This window comes from Egretta garzetta, unplaced genomic scaffold (assembly GCF_000687185.1).
Source record: "Egretta garzetta isolate BGI_Z169 unplaced genomic scaffold, ASM68718v1 scaffold69, whole genome shotgun sequence".
Taxonomy (NCBI): Eukaryota; Metazoa; Chordata; class Aves; order Pelecaniformes; family Ardeidae; genus Egretta; species Egretta garzetta.
This window is the reverse complement of record NW_009260790.1, coordinates 413,737-428,989: the sequence shown is the minus strand read 5'-3', so window position 1 is coordinate 428,989 and position 15,253 is coordinate 413,737. Positions and strand designations below refer to the sequence as shown.

Here is a 15,253-nt window from a genome sequence, read left to right as displayed (position 1 = left end):
GATCCCTGCCGGCGGCTAGCTGTCCGCTCCTGTTCGATGCCCAAAGAGGCACGGATTTGTAAAGCTAATGATTCTGTCCAAGGTGTTTGCATACTTCAGACACCTTGCATCCGGGTTGTTGCTCCTTAAATAGTTTCCCAAGGGGCAGCTGAAGAGTAGAATCTGTTGTTTCATGTAGAGGGACCTCAGTATTTCAGTTATCGTTGCTTGGTTTCAAACTTGCTTGGTTTTATGTCTAGTGGCTCTTTGAGTTACTACTTTAGTGATCTGCCTCTTGCCACAGAGATAATAATCCTGTGGATCCAGCCTAACATTTCTGTATTTCCACTGCAAGGATCTCCCAGTGTTCTGATCGGACATTCCATCATTAAGATACCACATAATTTTCTTGATACTTGGAGCTTTTTAAAATAAGTTTTAAATTGTTGATACACAACAATAAAATGTTCTTTCTCCCAGGAGTGTCATGTAACAACTTAAACTTCTCACGTGAAAACAGAAAATGGCTTCGAGAGGAACAACAGAGACCAGTAAGCTAAAACAAAACTTGGAAGAGCAGTTGGATAGATTAATGCAGCAGCTTCAAGATCTGGAGGAATGCAGGTAATAAAAATAGATGCTTTCCTCTTATATGGTAGTGTTTTTCTTAAGTGGTGGCAGAAGTGGAACCTTGCAAAAATCTTGTGGGGGTTTTTTTTTTATTTTATGTTTTGCTGGGGCTTTATATTTTTTAAATTACGTAGGATGTTTGTGTTAGTAAAATTATTTAAAAAACCTTTCCCTTTATTAAGATATTTATCATTTTCTTGAGGAAAATGCGGGCAGAAATACTTGTTACTTTTTTCTTTGAAATTTTATATTTCATTGTGACTTTTTAACTTTTAATCGCTGTTTGCGGAATTTGCGATTTTCGTATGGGCTTTTTTAAGAGCAGCAAATAGCTTTTGTGTCTTTTTTTTGTCTTATAATTATGGGTGTTTGAGTTTGTGGAGGTTTTTTTTAGTTTGTCTAACCTTTTCATGTGATTCTGTGTTGGTTTTTTGTGCGCTAATAAAATTTGAGACAGACTGAATTGCCAAGGAGAAAAGGGTGTTTTTCTGTTTCAGTACTTGCACTTAAACATCCTGTGTGGTTTTATATGTTTTCTCTGACTACAATTCTAACTTTTCCAAGCAGCACCTATTTTTTTAAAGAACAATTACAGCTGCTAAGGGTTGGTAGTGCCGTTCTTTGAACAAGGCAAGGTTTAGACAGCAGGATCAGTTATTGCTGAATAACGTGATGGTTTGGGGGTGAGAAGATGGGCTTTTCAGATAATTTCATTCACCGTAGCTTTGAGCAAGACATTCTCACTGCATATTTTTGTTGAGATCCAAAATGCTCTGTGAAATGTTGGATCAAGTGTTGAGTATCTCATAGTTGTCAGGGCCTTTTTAATACAGGTGACTTCATACCAACAACACAAGCGCATGGGTGGCTGGGAGGTGGTACAAAACCAAGAAAGCTACATATGCGTTAGCTAAACGACAGCTAAGAGGGCTAGAGCAGAATAATCTGAAGTGATGTGAATGTTTTCATTGCTATCTGAGGACGCGTGCCTTGTGATATTCCCTGGTGTCCTCCTCTCCATGTTACATCTCAGGTTTAGTCCTATGAATTAATGTGTTCTGTTGGATCCTCCTTAGAGAGGAGCTAGATGCAGATGAGTATGAAGAGACCAAAAAAGAAACTCTAGAACAGCTGAGTGAGATCAATGACTCCCTGAAGAAGATTATGTCTGGAGATATGACTTTGGTGGATGAGCTCAGCGGGATGCAACTGGTAAGGATGATGTGTTACTAAATATAGTTCACGTTCTGCCTGGACTCAATGAAACAGAAAATAGGTACAAATGGTTCATTATAATTTTTAGACAGGCACATGTGAAAGCTAGTTCTATGTTTCTAATGTTTATATTATTTAATATATGTGTACATATAAAAACTTGGTTAGGTCTCTTCAGTTAAAAAGAAAAGAAATATTGGAGAATTAGAACCATAACGCTGTAGAAAAAACTGTGGGAAACTGCAGGGGCTAAATATAGCACATCCTTAATATTAGAAAATAAAATAATACAAATTAATTTAAAAGGTGTGAAGGACAATCCGGGACAATATATATTGTGAGAAATAAAGTTCCTGTCTGTTTGTTAGAAAGCATAAACATAACATTTCCTCGCTCTTACTGGTTTGTATTTCAGAGGTTCATACCAATCCAAATGAAGAGGCTGTAGGATTGACAGTGTAACTTTAAGGTCTTTTAGTGAATTGATCTTATTTTACGCTGACTTCCAAACTGTCGATCTGTTTTCTCTCTTTTCAACGTTTAGTTGGAGCATCATTTGTTCCTTCAGAGCCCTGTGTTTTAGGGGTTTGTTTCCAGATGATTTATCCGAACATAACAGTGGTGAGATTTAATCATAATAGTTTTGATATTCCATAGAGGATTTTGAATAACAGTAGGAGATCACCCTCATCATTTACATTCTGCTTACTCTTAGAAGAGCTGTAATCATCAGTGTGGGCATTAAAACTGCTAAAGATAGCATAGCGCATCCACTTGTGATGTACTAATATCAGGAAGATGTTGGAAATTATTAGAAATTAAGACCTGGACTGTAATGGAAAGTTTCACAGCTCTTTCTCAGCACTATTTAGTGGATTTTTCAAGCCCTGCATAAAGGTCATATATTTTTTCATCTCACTTCCGGGGTTATGCAAAAAAAGAAAAGCTCTCTTCATCAAATGATGCAGAGGATACTAATGGTGCTTTCCAGCCTTCGTTAGTCTTGTCATGCAGCTATAGCTTGTGACTATTAGTTCTGGTCATTCTTGCTCTTTTCCTTGTAGGCAATACAAGCAGCCATCAGCCAAGCATTTAAAACTCCAGAAGTAATTAGAATGTTTGCAAAGAAACAACCAAGGCAATTGAGGACAAGGCTGGCAGAGGTGACTGTTTCTGTTTTACTGTAAAAACTGTTTATTTGAGCCGGACTGATTTAAATGTGTAACGATTGCAAAGAGAGCGCCAAGTGTGTTAGAAAACTTGGTGGCAGCATCATAAAGAGATAGCAAAGTTCTCTTTCAGAATTTGTTCAGTTTTAAATGTTCCTTGAGGTAATGGGGACAACGATGTGTATTTCTTGAATTATCTTCTATCTTGCTGCTTCAAAACAAAATGTGATTAACCGATAGTGAACTGAATATAACTGTAAATATAAAATCTGAAGTGTATGAATCTGTATTTGTATTGAGGGGCTGGAAAGTGCGCTCAGTTTTTCAGAGATCTGGACTGAACTTGAGATCCAGACAAAGTGAAATGAAATGCAATTCCTCCATGTATCAGTGATATCTGAATCCATCATTTTGAATGAATAGCGGTCTTTGATTGAAAAAGATTCAAGTTTGGAGAAATCAAGAATGGTTAGGTGCAAAGAGTGTTTGCAGAATGGTCAGAAAAACTTCATGGACATCTTTTAAATTATGGGTAGCTCTGTCCCTTACTTCCACGGGTACCACGCTTATTGATGATAGTTCTAGGCTGTTGCATTGCTCGTGCTGTTGTGTGAGTGAAACTAATGGGAAGCTTACATATTTTGACTTATTTCTTCCCGCCCCCCCGGTATTCAGATGGACCGAGACTTAATGGTGGGAAAGTTGGGACGAGAACTATACACACAGCAGAAAGTGGAAATCCTGACTGCCCTCAGAAAGCTTGGAGAGAAGGTGAGGTGTTGATATGATAGGTGAACAGAAATTTCTATCTGTATATTGAAGAGGAATTCGAAATCTTTAAGAAACTACAATTCTTGTTTATGAGCAAATAATAAAATGCAGCTCACTTTTGTAGTACATAAACTTCCTTCCATTTTAATGCTAAGCTTTCTGAAACACTACTGAATCAAATAGCATTGTACGTTTATCTAAGGCTATTTCTACTTTAAAATGCTTTGTTTGGTGGGCCATATGAATGAGTCACATATAAGCTGGTATAAGTTGATGATACTTATAAAAGCTACAAAACATGGCTTTTGCTGGCTAACTCCCACCTGTCCACCTGGCAGGAACTGTCCAAGACTTTTGACATACATTGAACTTTACTTACTTTTGTATTGGTGATAACACCTACCTCTTGGTGTAAAATAAGTAAATTGGAGATGTGAGTGATAAACTGTGTCCCTGAGGAGTACATCAGTGGCAGAACAGTCCGTGTTTTTTACCACTAGAGGGAGGAAGAGTTGTTGTTATTTCTTTTTGTTGATGGTATATGAAGAAAATGGGTTGCTGTACTTAAACTTTCTTAGGAAATGAGGGAATGTAATGGAAAAGATCAAGTGCAGCACTTAAAGGATCTGCATTCCAAGTAGATACTATTTAGCAAATGCTTTCCCTAAGAATATTTTTATTACTTGGCTGTCAGAGAAAAAAGTGGTTTGGAAATAGGTTAAAAGGCTAGTTAAGCTTGTGAACTGAATGCCTGAAGATACCTAATCCTCTTGGCATGAGTTCCTGGGATCACTTCAGACAAGCCACTTCACCACACGTTGACATAGCCTCTTTATCTTTTAAAATTTTCAGTAACCTATTTCACAGAGAACTTGCTAGAATAGTAGTTTCACATCTGTTCTGAATGTGAAAAATTACAGAAAATATTACAAGTTTATCTGCATAATACTGCAAAATGTCAAGTAGTTAGATGCTTGCTTACAAAGCACAGCAAAGGCAGATAATCAATACTTTTCCCCCTCACTCCAACATCATTCTGAACGCCTGTACCTGTTTTTTATATTTTTAATAAACAAACTGACACAAACATTCTGGACAGTTTGACACACTTGTGCTTTGTTTTAATAAGGATTTGTATCTAAGGCTATTTAAATGAACAAGTTTTAACATAGAATATTTGAACCTTCCAAATGTAGGTTACTACTTCATTATTGTAAATATTTTATGGGCATCTGTCATAAGGCTTCAGAGCACATACATAAAAGCAAAATATACATGTGCAAATGTCACTTTAAAGGAAGAAAACCATTTCTAGGTAATTGACTCTTAACATGGTCAAAGCTGGTAGTGACTGCATATTTTCACTTTACTCAGTAGATGATATGGAGTGAGCTTAGATCTTAGCTCATTACCGTATTGACTGCATGACAAAAAATAATCTACATCCTTTGCATAGTTTTGGTACAGAGGTACAGTGTGACCTTTTATTAAAAAATTATCACTGGCGGTCAGCTTGAAACTTAGCAGTACATGTGGAGGCATGTCTGATGTTGCATATGCTGTCCTTCCTGGGCTGACAGATGCCACTGAGAAAAAATTCAGTGGTAGGGGGAGTAGCTTGCATTTTTACTTCAGCTTTTAATATATTAGATAACACTGCCACTTAAAAACTGCAAATTGGCAATCGCTGTAACCTGTCCTAGTTCATGTACGTGGCCATGTGGATGGTGGGAATTACAATGGTGAGACTATGCACAGATAAGGTACAAAGCTCACAGTTACGGCCTCTTTTTGATTTAGCTCACTCCAGATGATGAGATGTTCTTGTCAGCAAATGCTGGTACGGCCCTGAGTCAGTTTGAGAGAGTCTCCACTGACCTTGGTAAGTTTTCATTCTCATAACTTCCAATTTCTTTGCCTCATTGAACACTGATTAGTAGAAATACCTGTGATTCCCATGTGGAAGAGAAAATGCAAACGAAAGGTTCGTGACATTAAATTTTGATGTACTTTTTTCTATTTTATTAACAATGAAATGCTGATACGCTATCCATGAGGAAAAAGTAACGCAGCAAGTAAACCCAGTGCCAAATGTCCATAAAATGCCAAGTGTTGCCCATAATGCTGAAGGCTTGAATGGTCTGTCTCAAGTAGAGATACCATTCTTACAGTTAAACACAGGTCTCTCTTGCATTAATGACTGTCTTCAGCAGAGCCTTTTCCTCTGCTTGATAGAGAGAATTCAGCAATTATTGGCACATTGTTAAAATACAGCTTTAAAGTACTCTTCTTGTCATGATTGTCATAACTAATCATACTGACAAGACCAAAAGTTCTGTTACAATATGCATTAAATGAGCACAACAGCTCATTCTAGCATTACAGTTAGAACTGTGATGAAAGAACTATGAATGGCAGGAATGTGCCAGTCTAGGTCAGGGTACAAACAAACTGACTCTGTGACCTACCTTTCAGTACTCCTCTTCCTGAGAGTGTAAGCAAGGTGAGAACCTTTTGTTCAAAAGGGTACTTCGTTAGAAGTTCTCTCTGTGTGTGGTGGGTTGACCTTGGCTCACCACCAGGTGCCCACCAAGCTTTTTTTTGAAAAAGTCGTGGGTCGAGATAAAAGCAGTTTAAAAAAAAAAAAAAAAAAAAAAGCAAAAGCTGTGCACGGAAGCAAAGGAAAATAAAAAATTTATTCTCTACTTCCCATCAGCAGGAGATGTCCAGCCACTTCTTGGGAAATAGGGCCACAGTACATGTAAGCAGTTCCTTCTGAAGACAAATGCCTTAATAACAAATCCCCCACTTCCTCCTTATTTCTAGCTTTTATTGCTGAGCGTGGTGTCATATGGTATGGAATATCCTTCTGGTCAGTCTGGGTCACCTGTCCTGGCTATGTCCCTTCCCAACCTCTTGCCCACCCCTAGCCTACTGGCCTTCGGGGTGGATGCTGTGCCAGCGCTGCTCAGCAGTAGCCAAAACATTGGTGTGACACCATCCTAGCTACAAGTACAAAGCAGGGCAGTATGAGAGCTGCTATGCGGAAAGTTAACTCCATCCCAGCCAGACCCAATAGAACACAGCTGGTTTCAGACCTGTCAAGCCAGTATGTCTCCTTTTTTTTTTTTTTTTTTTTTTTTTTTTTTTTTTTAAATTAGCTTGTGTGTTCTAGTTTTCAAAATGTAGGTTTGATTTCTTTTGATCTCAAATGTTTTACTTGATTTAAATTGTATATAAGGAAAGTCACAATTTCTATTAATACTTACTGAAAATGTTTTTTCCTCTCATAGGATCAGGAGACAAAGTCTTTGCTCTAGCAAGTTTTGAAGTAGAAAAGGCAAAACAATGAAGAGGTGCGTGAGGCTTGTGTCCCTCCACTTATCAGCAGCATTGGACTTCTGTCATACTGCATTTGGTTTTTCTATTTTTAACACGTTGAAAAAAAGAAAAGCAAAACCAAAACAAAAAACAAAACCCCAAACCCTAAACCTCTTGGGTTCTTAACCAGAAGATATGAAGCAAACAGCCTTAAGTGCACTTTGGAACCTTGGTGTCTGTACCCCTTAGTAACACAAGCTCTGAGGCTGAACACTAAATGGTACTCTAAAAATGAAAGCATGGCGTGACTGTCTTTGGAAAGAATCAGCTATTTTGAACTTTTCTGAATGTGTATTTCTCTAACTATTAAAACTTAATCTTTTTGCATGTGGTTGTAGCAAGCAGATGTTTTTCAGGACCAGTCCTAATGAGTGAGTGGGCTTTTTGGTGATTCATCATGTTGCTCTCAAGTTGTCTTAATTTTTGTCTGGACTCCCTACTAAGTAGTTTATATTAGGAATGCATTGAAGCTTTGAAAAATTGACATAGTTTATTTGAAATGCCATCTTTCCCCAAACTGTTTGCAGGAGAACCTAAATGAGACTGTATGCTGATCATTGGCCATTAGCTGCTTGTTTGCTGTGCACATGAATGGGTGCCCTTGTGTCCTAGCCTTGACTGACAAACAATGGAAGCCCTGTAGGGAGGCTTCTGGAGTAATTTAACCTTGTATATTGAAATGACAGGGAATTGTTAGGAAATGGCAATGAGAAGCCCTTTCCGTGACCTCATACTCTAGCTCTGGGTGTACAACTACATGCTACCGTTATTTCCCAGTATTTCTGAGACAGCGTGAAATAGCTTGCAAGTAGAAACAAGTTTAAAAAGGGTGGAAGAGCTCTCATGTGATTGGTGTACGCGTTGCTCAGTCTGTTTATCAGATGGTGGTGCTGTGAAGAGGGGAGGGTCTGTGCCTCCACAGGGAAGTTAGAATCCTGAAAAATTTCAGGATGTAGGAAGATTTAAAATCTCATATTGTTCGGTTTTTAGCTCTGAGTGTGGAGAAATTACTTGGGACTCCAAATGTTTCTTTAACTTCCTAATAGACTATTTTTTGTAAAATCAATATTAGGAATCTTGTTCTTAAAGTGCTGGCAGCTTCACGCTTCAATTCAGTACTTGTTAGCATTTTGTCTGAGCTGATTGGAAGCCTATATTTCACTGAGAATTTTTTCAGCTTGAGAAATGTGCGTTTCAGGTCTGCTATGCCCTTGGTATATATTCAGGGACTGGTCTAATGATAATGGCAACCAAAAGAAAAAAAAAAAAGAGGCATTTCTTAATTGAATTTCATACCTGTTCCCCTTCTTATTTTACTACTAGTTAGAGAAAAGGATATGGATAGAAGCCAAAAATATTTCTGTGGTCATCTTAGCTATTAACAATTTTCCTCTGAACAGAAGGAGGAGAAGGAGGAGAAAAGCTTGACGTGTCCTTATGAGTGTTGCTTTGTCTGAAACTAGAAGCAGTAAATCCTGAATTCTTTGATACAGTGTAGCTACATGTAGACATATCTGTTCAGCTTACAGCTTCTAGCTGTAAAAAAAATGCAAGAAAAAATGCAAAAAAAAAAAAAGCAACTTCCCTCTATTTCTGTGCAAGCATTAGACAGTTTGGGGTCCTTTAGACTATATGTTCTAACAGGGAGTTAGCACTTCCTTTCTTTGGAGAGCTTCAGAAGTGGAGGAAGCATTACGAAATCTCATTGGCAAAAGAAGCATTTGGCTGTGAGTGTGTTGACGTGCTATTATTATCTGGCACCCCTCAGAGAGAGTGTGACTTGCCAGTCACAGATACAGCCAGTTCCCCTTCCCCTACAGTGAGGGAGAAATGTATCAAGAGAAGGAAGCTACCCTTTTGCTGCTTCAACTCCATAACTTACCTGTTTTTTCTGAGTGATTTTCCTTAAGCGAGAGCAAAGTACAATAACCAAATGCCGCAGTGGTTTACACTAACTTTTCAGCAAATAACATTGGAAAGAGGTTAAACATATTGCTATGGTGATAGGTGTATCTTCAGGACAAGATTTTGTGCTGGTTTTAGTGACTGGGTATTTTTTTGTTTAGGCATGTTTCTGAACTGATGTGTAAAATGTGATAACTGCCATCATGGTAAGTCTGTTGTTGAAAAGAAAACGATGGTGATGCTACTGGAAAAATCAGAAGAATTTCCTAGGAAAAAAGTGATCTTGTTTCCATCTTGTTAGTGCTTTGAATTATAAAAATTAAGAAATACATCTACTGAAAAGACAATACTGAATTATTTTAGAACTAGTAATGGTTTATACACCAGCTTTTAAACCCAGATGTTGGGATTCAGTTCCAGTTTATGGTGGCATGACTGGCAACAGTGGAGTTGGACCTGCGTTTATCAGCAGTGAAGGTGACCCACTGTTCTGAGGAGTCCTGTGTTTAATGAAGTAGAACATCTGTGTTTTACCTATCATGTAGGTATTTTAGGCTTTTATGGCTAGACTTGAGCTTCAGTGAGAACTGCCATTAAATTGAGTGAGTGGAGTGGAAAGAGTCTTAAATTTAGACAGCCTATTGCAATGTTAATCTCAGTGTTGCACAGCAGTCACTTAGAGACTAAGTGGGTAGAATAGACTATAAACAGAAAATTAACATGATCAGTCATAATTTAGATTGCACTTACAGGGCATAAATTCCCTATAAATAAGGAAGTTTGTCTAATTGTAAACCAGGACTGGAGCAGAGTAAACCAGAAAATGTATTTTTTAGACTGTATTTGGCTTTAACAGGTATCCTTTTGAAACCTAGTATTTTAGAAATGAAAGGATATACAGTATAGACAGCGTAATTTATGGCTTTCACTGATGGAACATTTCCCCCCCTCTCTCTCTCTCTCTCTCTCTCTCTCTCTCTGAAGCTTTTATTTAGATGGGGTCTTTTGTCCATTAAATCAGAACTATTTTCCTGTCTGGGGCAGTATTACGTTCTCTGACAAAGGCTGATTGCAGCTTTGTAGCTGAGAGCAGCTTATTAAAAGGTGTTATTAGACAGTCTAAAATTATTGAAAACAAAACAGTCCATGGGGACTGTAGCTGCCGCCTTTGCCTTTCTGCTCATTACTGGTGCTAAGTAACTCTTCTTCCCCCACACCTCCCAACCTGCTTGCAGTATTGGTATGTAAATTAAACCTCTTAGCACTCCCACAGATCTCAGTAAGTTTACAGTACAATGATATGGAAATCTTTTTCCTTCTAGTTTTAGAGAGGTGTATGTTTCCAGGAGAAACTCTTTTTGTTACTGATTTGCAAATATTACAGGATTTTTTTCAAACTTTCTGTACTGCAGGCAGTTGTTAAATTCCTATTAAATTTTTTCTTGACTGAATATCTTTTTAATGTTGTACTCTTCCTGCTCTTGAAAAGATTTCTCGTGATTTAGATGGACAAAGATGAGATTGAGATCAATGACCAATATTATTGCAAGAGTCAGTATGCCAGGCCAGACTTCCCTTCTCAAAAGTTGTGAAGGGTCAGAAAGCACAGCTCTGGGCTGGATATGGCCTGCAGAATGCCCTGACTATAAATGTAATTGAACAGGAAAGGTGTTGCTGGTATGAAGCTACTCACATGTTGACCCTAGCAAATAGTTATTTAAGTAACCTACTTGAAGTAGTTAGGTTAATTTCAGAGGCATAGTAAGTTAACTGGTGTGCTGTGCTAAATACTTCGCCAAGTAGTCCTGGGATGTAACTCCACTAGTATTTCAAGTGTTTCTGTAAGGGCTGGGAAAAAGTCCATAATCTATTTATTATAATAATCATTTGCTCAAATAAAAACTGGTAACAAAAGAACAACTCCTAAATGAAAGCATGGTTTTGTGGTTTAACATACAAGCTTGTGATGTTTGAGTTCTGTCCCTGGTTCAGCATTAGACCCAGGCAGATGACTTATTCTCTACACATCTTTCCTGGAGTAAAATAGAGATTATGATACTTGAATATGGAGTGCTGTGAAGTTGTTATTGATCATGCATTGCTTTGAAGATTAAAAGTGCTTTGTTTTTTGTTTATCATTTTACTTCTGAAATAAGAATTGTAATGTACAATAGCTTTAAACACATCAGCAAAGTTGCCCAGAGTTCTTTCTGGCCATATATAAGCTCCCTTTTTTAATCTTCTTTTTCTATAGGGTGAATCTAGTGATTGTACTGATCTAAAAGTGTTAGAGAGAAAATTGAAGCTTCAAATGCTCTGTCTCTCTTTCTTCTGTCTTTGTCTCCTTGTATTATTTCCCTTCTTTGATCTTGAATGGAAAAGTAGCAAAATATCTTTGTCTTAAAGGAAAAATACAAGATTTCTTAAGAGATCCCTTAGTTCATCATGTTAACTTGCCTGTTAAAATCAAATTAAATATGGCAGAGAATTCTGTATTACTGATACCCTACTGACCAAGCATTTAAAGCTGTATCATTAGTGGCTGAAATGGCAGGCAAATTAAAATATAACCATTTGGTTTTGCTTCCAGTACGACCATTCCTTTCCTATATAAGGACAAATATAATTTTTACATTGTAAAGAAATAAGAGTCAGCTTGCAGGCATCTTTTAGTTTCCCCGCTTCCACCATTTATAAATTATCCTCACTGAGTTCTGAAGAAGTCTTTCCTATTAGGGAAGTAAACTCTCATTCCAATTCTGTCTGCTTAGCTACCCACAAGAGAGGAAGAGGAGTGCTCATATTGGAGTTTTTCTTTAGAAGTCATGGAAAATGTGACACCTTGCCTCACTATGAGGTAGGTTGTAGGGTTTTTTAACTTTACCTTAATAGTGGGTTTACATCAGTAAGGGAGAGGGGAGAATTACTGAGTTCATGGTGCTGAGATTTCTCTCCCAGGCTTTCCACCTCAGTTGAACAGGACCTGCTGATGTTCAGAGCATCTGAAAAGGTGGCCTAAAGTATCTGACAGGATAAATAAAAATATTTCACGATAAGTAGCCTCTAAAATAAGGTCTTAAAAGAGAAAATACAAAGATAAGGTTAGTGGATATAACTATAGGTAAGGCATTGCTGTATCACGCACTGAAACATCTACTGTAATTTAATATGCTATTCTGTTAGTTATATATTTAATACCAGGTTTCTTTTTAAAACAAATTCTAATCATGGACATCTCTTTTTATCTTGCTATTGTAATAGTTTGCTGCTTGATAATGTTTAGGATCATGTTTTCAACATGCCTCCAAAAATGGGTCGGTAATAATCGCAGATGTACTGAAAGCCATCAGGCAGAACCACCTGCAAATCCTGTGGACAGAGTGTTAATGTCTGGGTAAATAGCTTTTCTTTTGATTGTCCAGTTAATATCCTTGGTAAGGTAGAGATTGAAATTAAGTTCTGTAACGCTGTCGTAAAAGAGTGTGCTTTGCAACTTTGTAAATACCAAATTTTATCTGAGAACACTTCTGGTTTTGAATAAAATATGCAGCTGAGCTGAGAAGGTTTCTTACCATACAAACTAAGTCTGGATTAACAAAAAAAAAAAGATTGTCATAGTCTTATTTACACTAAAGGGCTTTTTTGTCCATCCCTCTAAAATATCTCTGCATACCTCCTCACTGCACAGTCTGTAGGAACATTAAATATTGTAACTGAGGCAGCAGAATGATTTCTTTAATTTTATAGTATCCTCTCTCTAATCTGCACAAGTTGTGCTCACCACTAGTCATGGAATTTCAGCTGATTGTTGTGACCCTACATCATTTATTACAGTGTTCCAAGTATTCAAAGAGTTGATTGGTTGAACTGTGTTTAATTTTCAGGAAACGCTGTACTGTTTCTGCATCAGAGCATGATTTTGATGGATTGGAATTGTCAGACTAAGTCTGAAATATAAAAGATTACCAAAAGAAAAAATATTCCAAACTAAAAACAATTCCCTCATTGGATACCATACACATCTTTGAGAGAAACAGTTTTCATTATTGTTGCATGTGGTTAAATCAGATGGATAATGAAAGCAGGGCTTGTGTGTACAGATGCTGCTGGAAGCCCTTAATGAGAGGGAGATGCCAACAAACACAGAGGGACTTGGAGGGTGGAAGCAGCTGTACTGTAAAGGAATCCTAAATGAATTTCAGAGCTGATTAAGAAAGAATTGGAGATCAGAGGAGGACAGAGTGAACTGAGAGAATTTTTCTAAGTCAAGCAGGGATTCAGAGAGGGTTTCGTGAAGTTTTGGCTTACTGGTACGAACAGCAGCCTTATTAAACAAGATTAGAAGCTATTGAAAAGAAAAATCCATCTAATCTGTTAGATTTTTATAAACAATATCTAATCTTTATACAATACTTGTAAAAATATTCAAAAGACTTAGCCTTCAGATAATTAAACTTCCTAACATTCCCCTGCTGACGATAAGCTGTATTATTCCCATGTTGTGGTTGGGGCAAGTAGGGTGATGATTGGTAAGATCATAGATTTGATCAAGTGCAATGCACTCGTATCTTCTGTTTGCTTTGTGAAGGTCTGTGCGTTCCCATGAGACATGAGCAATATTCTGTGAAATCTGTTGCAGAGCTAGAAGTTAAGAGGTCTCTTGAGCATCCATCATGTTTTATGATGATAGAAGTAACTACTATAATGGCAAGATGTCACCTTGCTTGATAGCTAAACATCTCGGTAAGCTTGATGGTAGCAAACTTAAGATGGGGCAGAAGCTGATTTAGATTCAGTGTTTTAAGATAATAAATCTAAAATTGTCCTAATACCTCCTTAAGATAATAAATCTAAAATTCCCTTAAAAAGGGTAGAGGAAGCCTTATAGTACCTCTTTCTGCTAAAACCCTTTCTAAATAAATGCAGGAAGTTAAACTGATGCTATATAAGATTGCATTACACTGTTGTACAATCAGCCACCTAAATTAGAATAGGGGAGCTAGACAGTACTTAGTCATAAAATGGTGTTTTGCCCATGATGTTATCAGGAAGAAAATTCATACTATGGCAAAGATGCAAATGATGGCTTAATTATACGCTCCTACTAGCATAAGATGCTTTTAGATCTTTCCCTCAGATTCATGTACTGTGCTAATTAACAGTAATCCAACTGGAGGATCCCAGAGCAATGCTTCTGCATATTTTTTTTTGGCTTATGCTGGAGCTCTTATGTTCTTTTCTTAAATAATTAATAATCATTACTGCCTGCTGTGCTGTGGGTATGTGCTAGTGATCTCAGATCCCAGCATATTTGCACCATTCCTGTTCCTGTCAGCAGCTTGGTTTTGCTCTTTGCATAGGCTTTCATGTTAAGACCTTCATTAACTGGCAGTGGGGTATGGATTTCAGTGGCACTGGGCTTTGATGTCATTAAGTAGCAAGCTGTTAAAGGAAGTGCCACCTATTTCATTACTGTGACTATCTTTATGCAATTAAGTTAAATACCGAGTAGAAAACAGATGCATTTTACTAAATAACACTTAGTGCACAAAGCATTTTCATCTTCAGGAATTTTATATGTACCTTGCTGACCCCACCAATGCATATTATGGGTAAGCAGCATTGCTGTTAAACCTAGTGGGAAACCAAAATGCAGATCAGCGATGGAGCAGGGGTGATGAACCTTTGATGGCTTCTGTCTTCTTTTTTTATTCTTTTTTACAATTAAGTTCTCTTTGAGTTTACTGTGGTTTTACTCTGCTTCCATCTGCCTAGGGAAAACGGTTACTTTATTTTTTAGTGCTTCAGTGACCAAATGGCTATTTATTCTAGGCGGAGGTTCTCGGAAGACAGCGTTTTCTAGATTGGCTGAATTAGCTTTAATTAAGCTGTACTGAATTTTGCAGTGCCTTTGACTTTCTCAGCATAGTAATTATTGAAAAGTGGTCACGTAACCTGTTTTAATGCTAATGTGATTTATCTGATACGGCACTACCAGAGAAGTCGTGCTCCTCGGCCGTGCCCCGCCGCACAGGACAGCTAGAGGGAAAGCATGACCTCACGGAGACGCTCGGCACCACGTCATTTCGGAGTCTGCCCCAAAGGCTGTTTCTTAAGGTAAGCGTGTGGCTGACGCCAGGGACTTCGGGCCCCGCTGCTGCCAGCGTCTCCTGTGTCACCCATCCCGACGGCGGGGCTCCCTG

General features: G+C 37.8%; 1 protein-coding gene across 4 annotated transcripts; it reads left to right on the top strand.

Moving 5' to 3' along the window:
• The first annotated feature begins 39 nt into the window (after window positions 1–39).
• On the top strand, window positions 40–15,124 carry LZIC (leucine zipper and CTNNBIP1 domain containing). 4 transcript variants are annotated; one of them, XR_004842965.1, is made up of 9 exons: window positions 40–603; window positions 1,686–1,821; window positions 2,889–2,987; window positions 3,669–3,764; window positions 5,565–5,646; window positions 7,058–7,120; window positions 9,212–12,444; window positions 13,690–13,793; window positions 15,049–15,095. XR_004842965.1 is itself a non-coding variant. In XM_035901828.1 (8 exons), the coding sequence occupies exons 1-6, from the start codon at window positions 503–505 to the stop codon at window positions 7,114–7,116; spliced, it is 573 nt and encodes a 190-aa protein (XP_035757721.1). In that variant the 5' UTR covers window positions 40–502; the 3' UTR covers window positions 7,117–7,120; window positions 9,212–9,256; window positions 10,035–10,067. The 4 variants fall into 4 exon arrangements, 3 of the variants coding, with proteins under 3 accessions (XP_035757721.1, XP_035757722.1, XP_009644730.1); XM_035901828.1 differs by lacking the exons at window positions 13,690–13,793; window positions 15,049–15,095 and having other exon boundaries at window positions 9,212–9,256; window positions 10,035–10,067; XM_035901829.1 differs by lacking the exons at window positions 9,212–12,444; window positions 13,690–13,793 and having other exon boundaries at window positions 15,049–15,124.
• Window positions 15,125–15,253: the final 129 nt, after the last annotated feature.

Coding starts and splice junctions, on each gene's coding strand:
- LZIC (XM_035901829.1), top strand. CDS start 503: ATGGCTTCGAGAGGAACAACAGAGACCAGTAAGCTAAAACAAAACTTG. Junction 2,988..3,668: donor TGAGGACAAGGCTGGCAGAG/GTGACTGTTTCT, acceptor CCCGGTATTCAG/ATGGACCGAGACTTAATGGT. Junction 5,647..7,057: donor GAGAGTCTCCACTGACCTTG/GTAAGTTTTCAT, acceptor TTCCTCTCATAG/GATCAGGAGACAAAGTCTTT.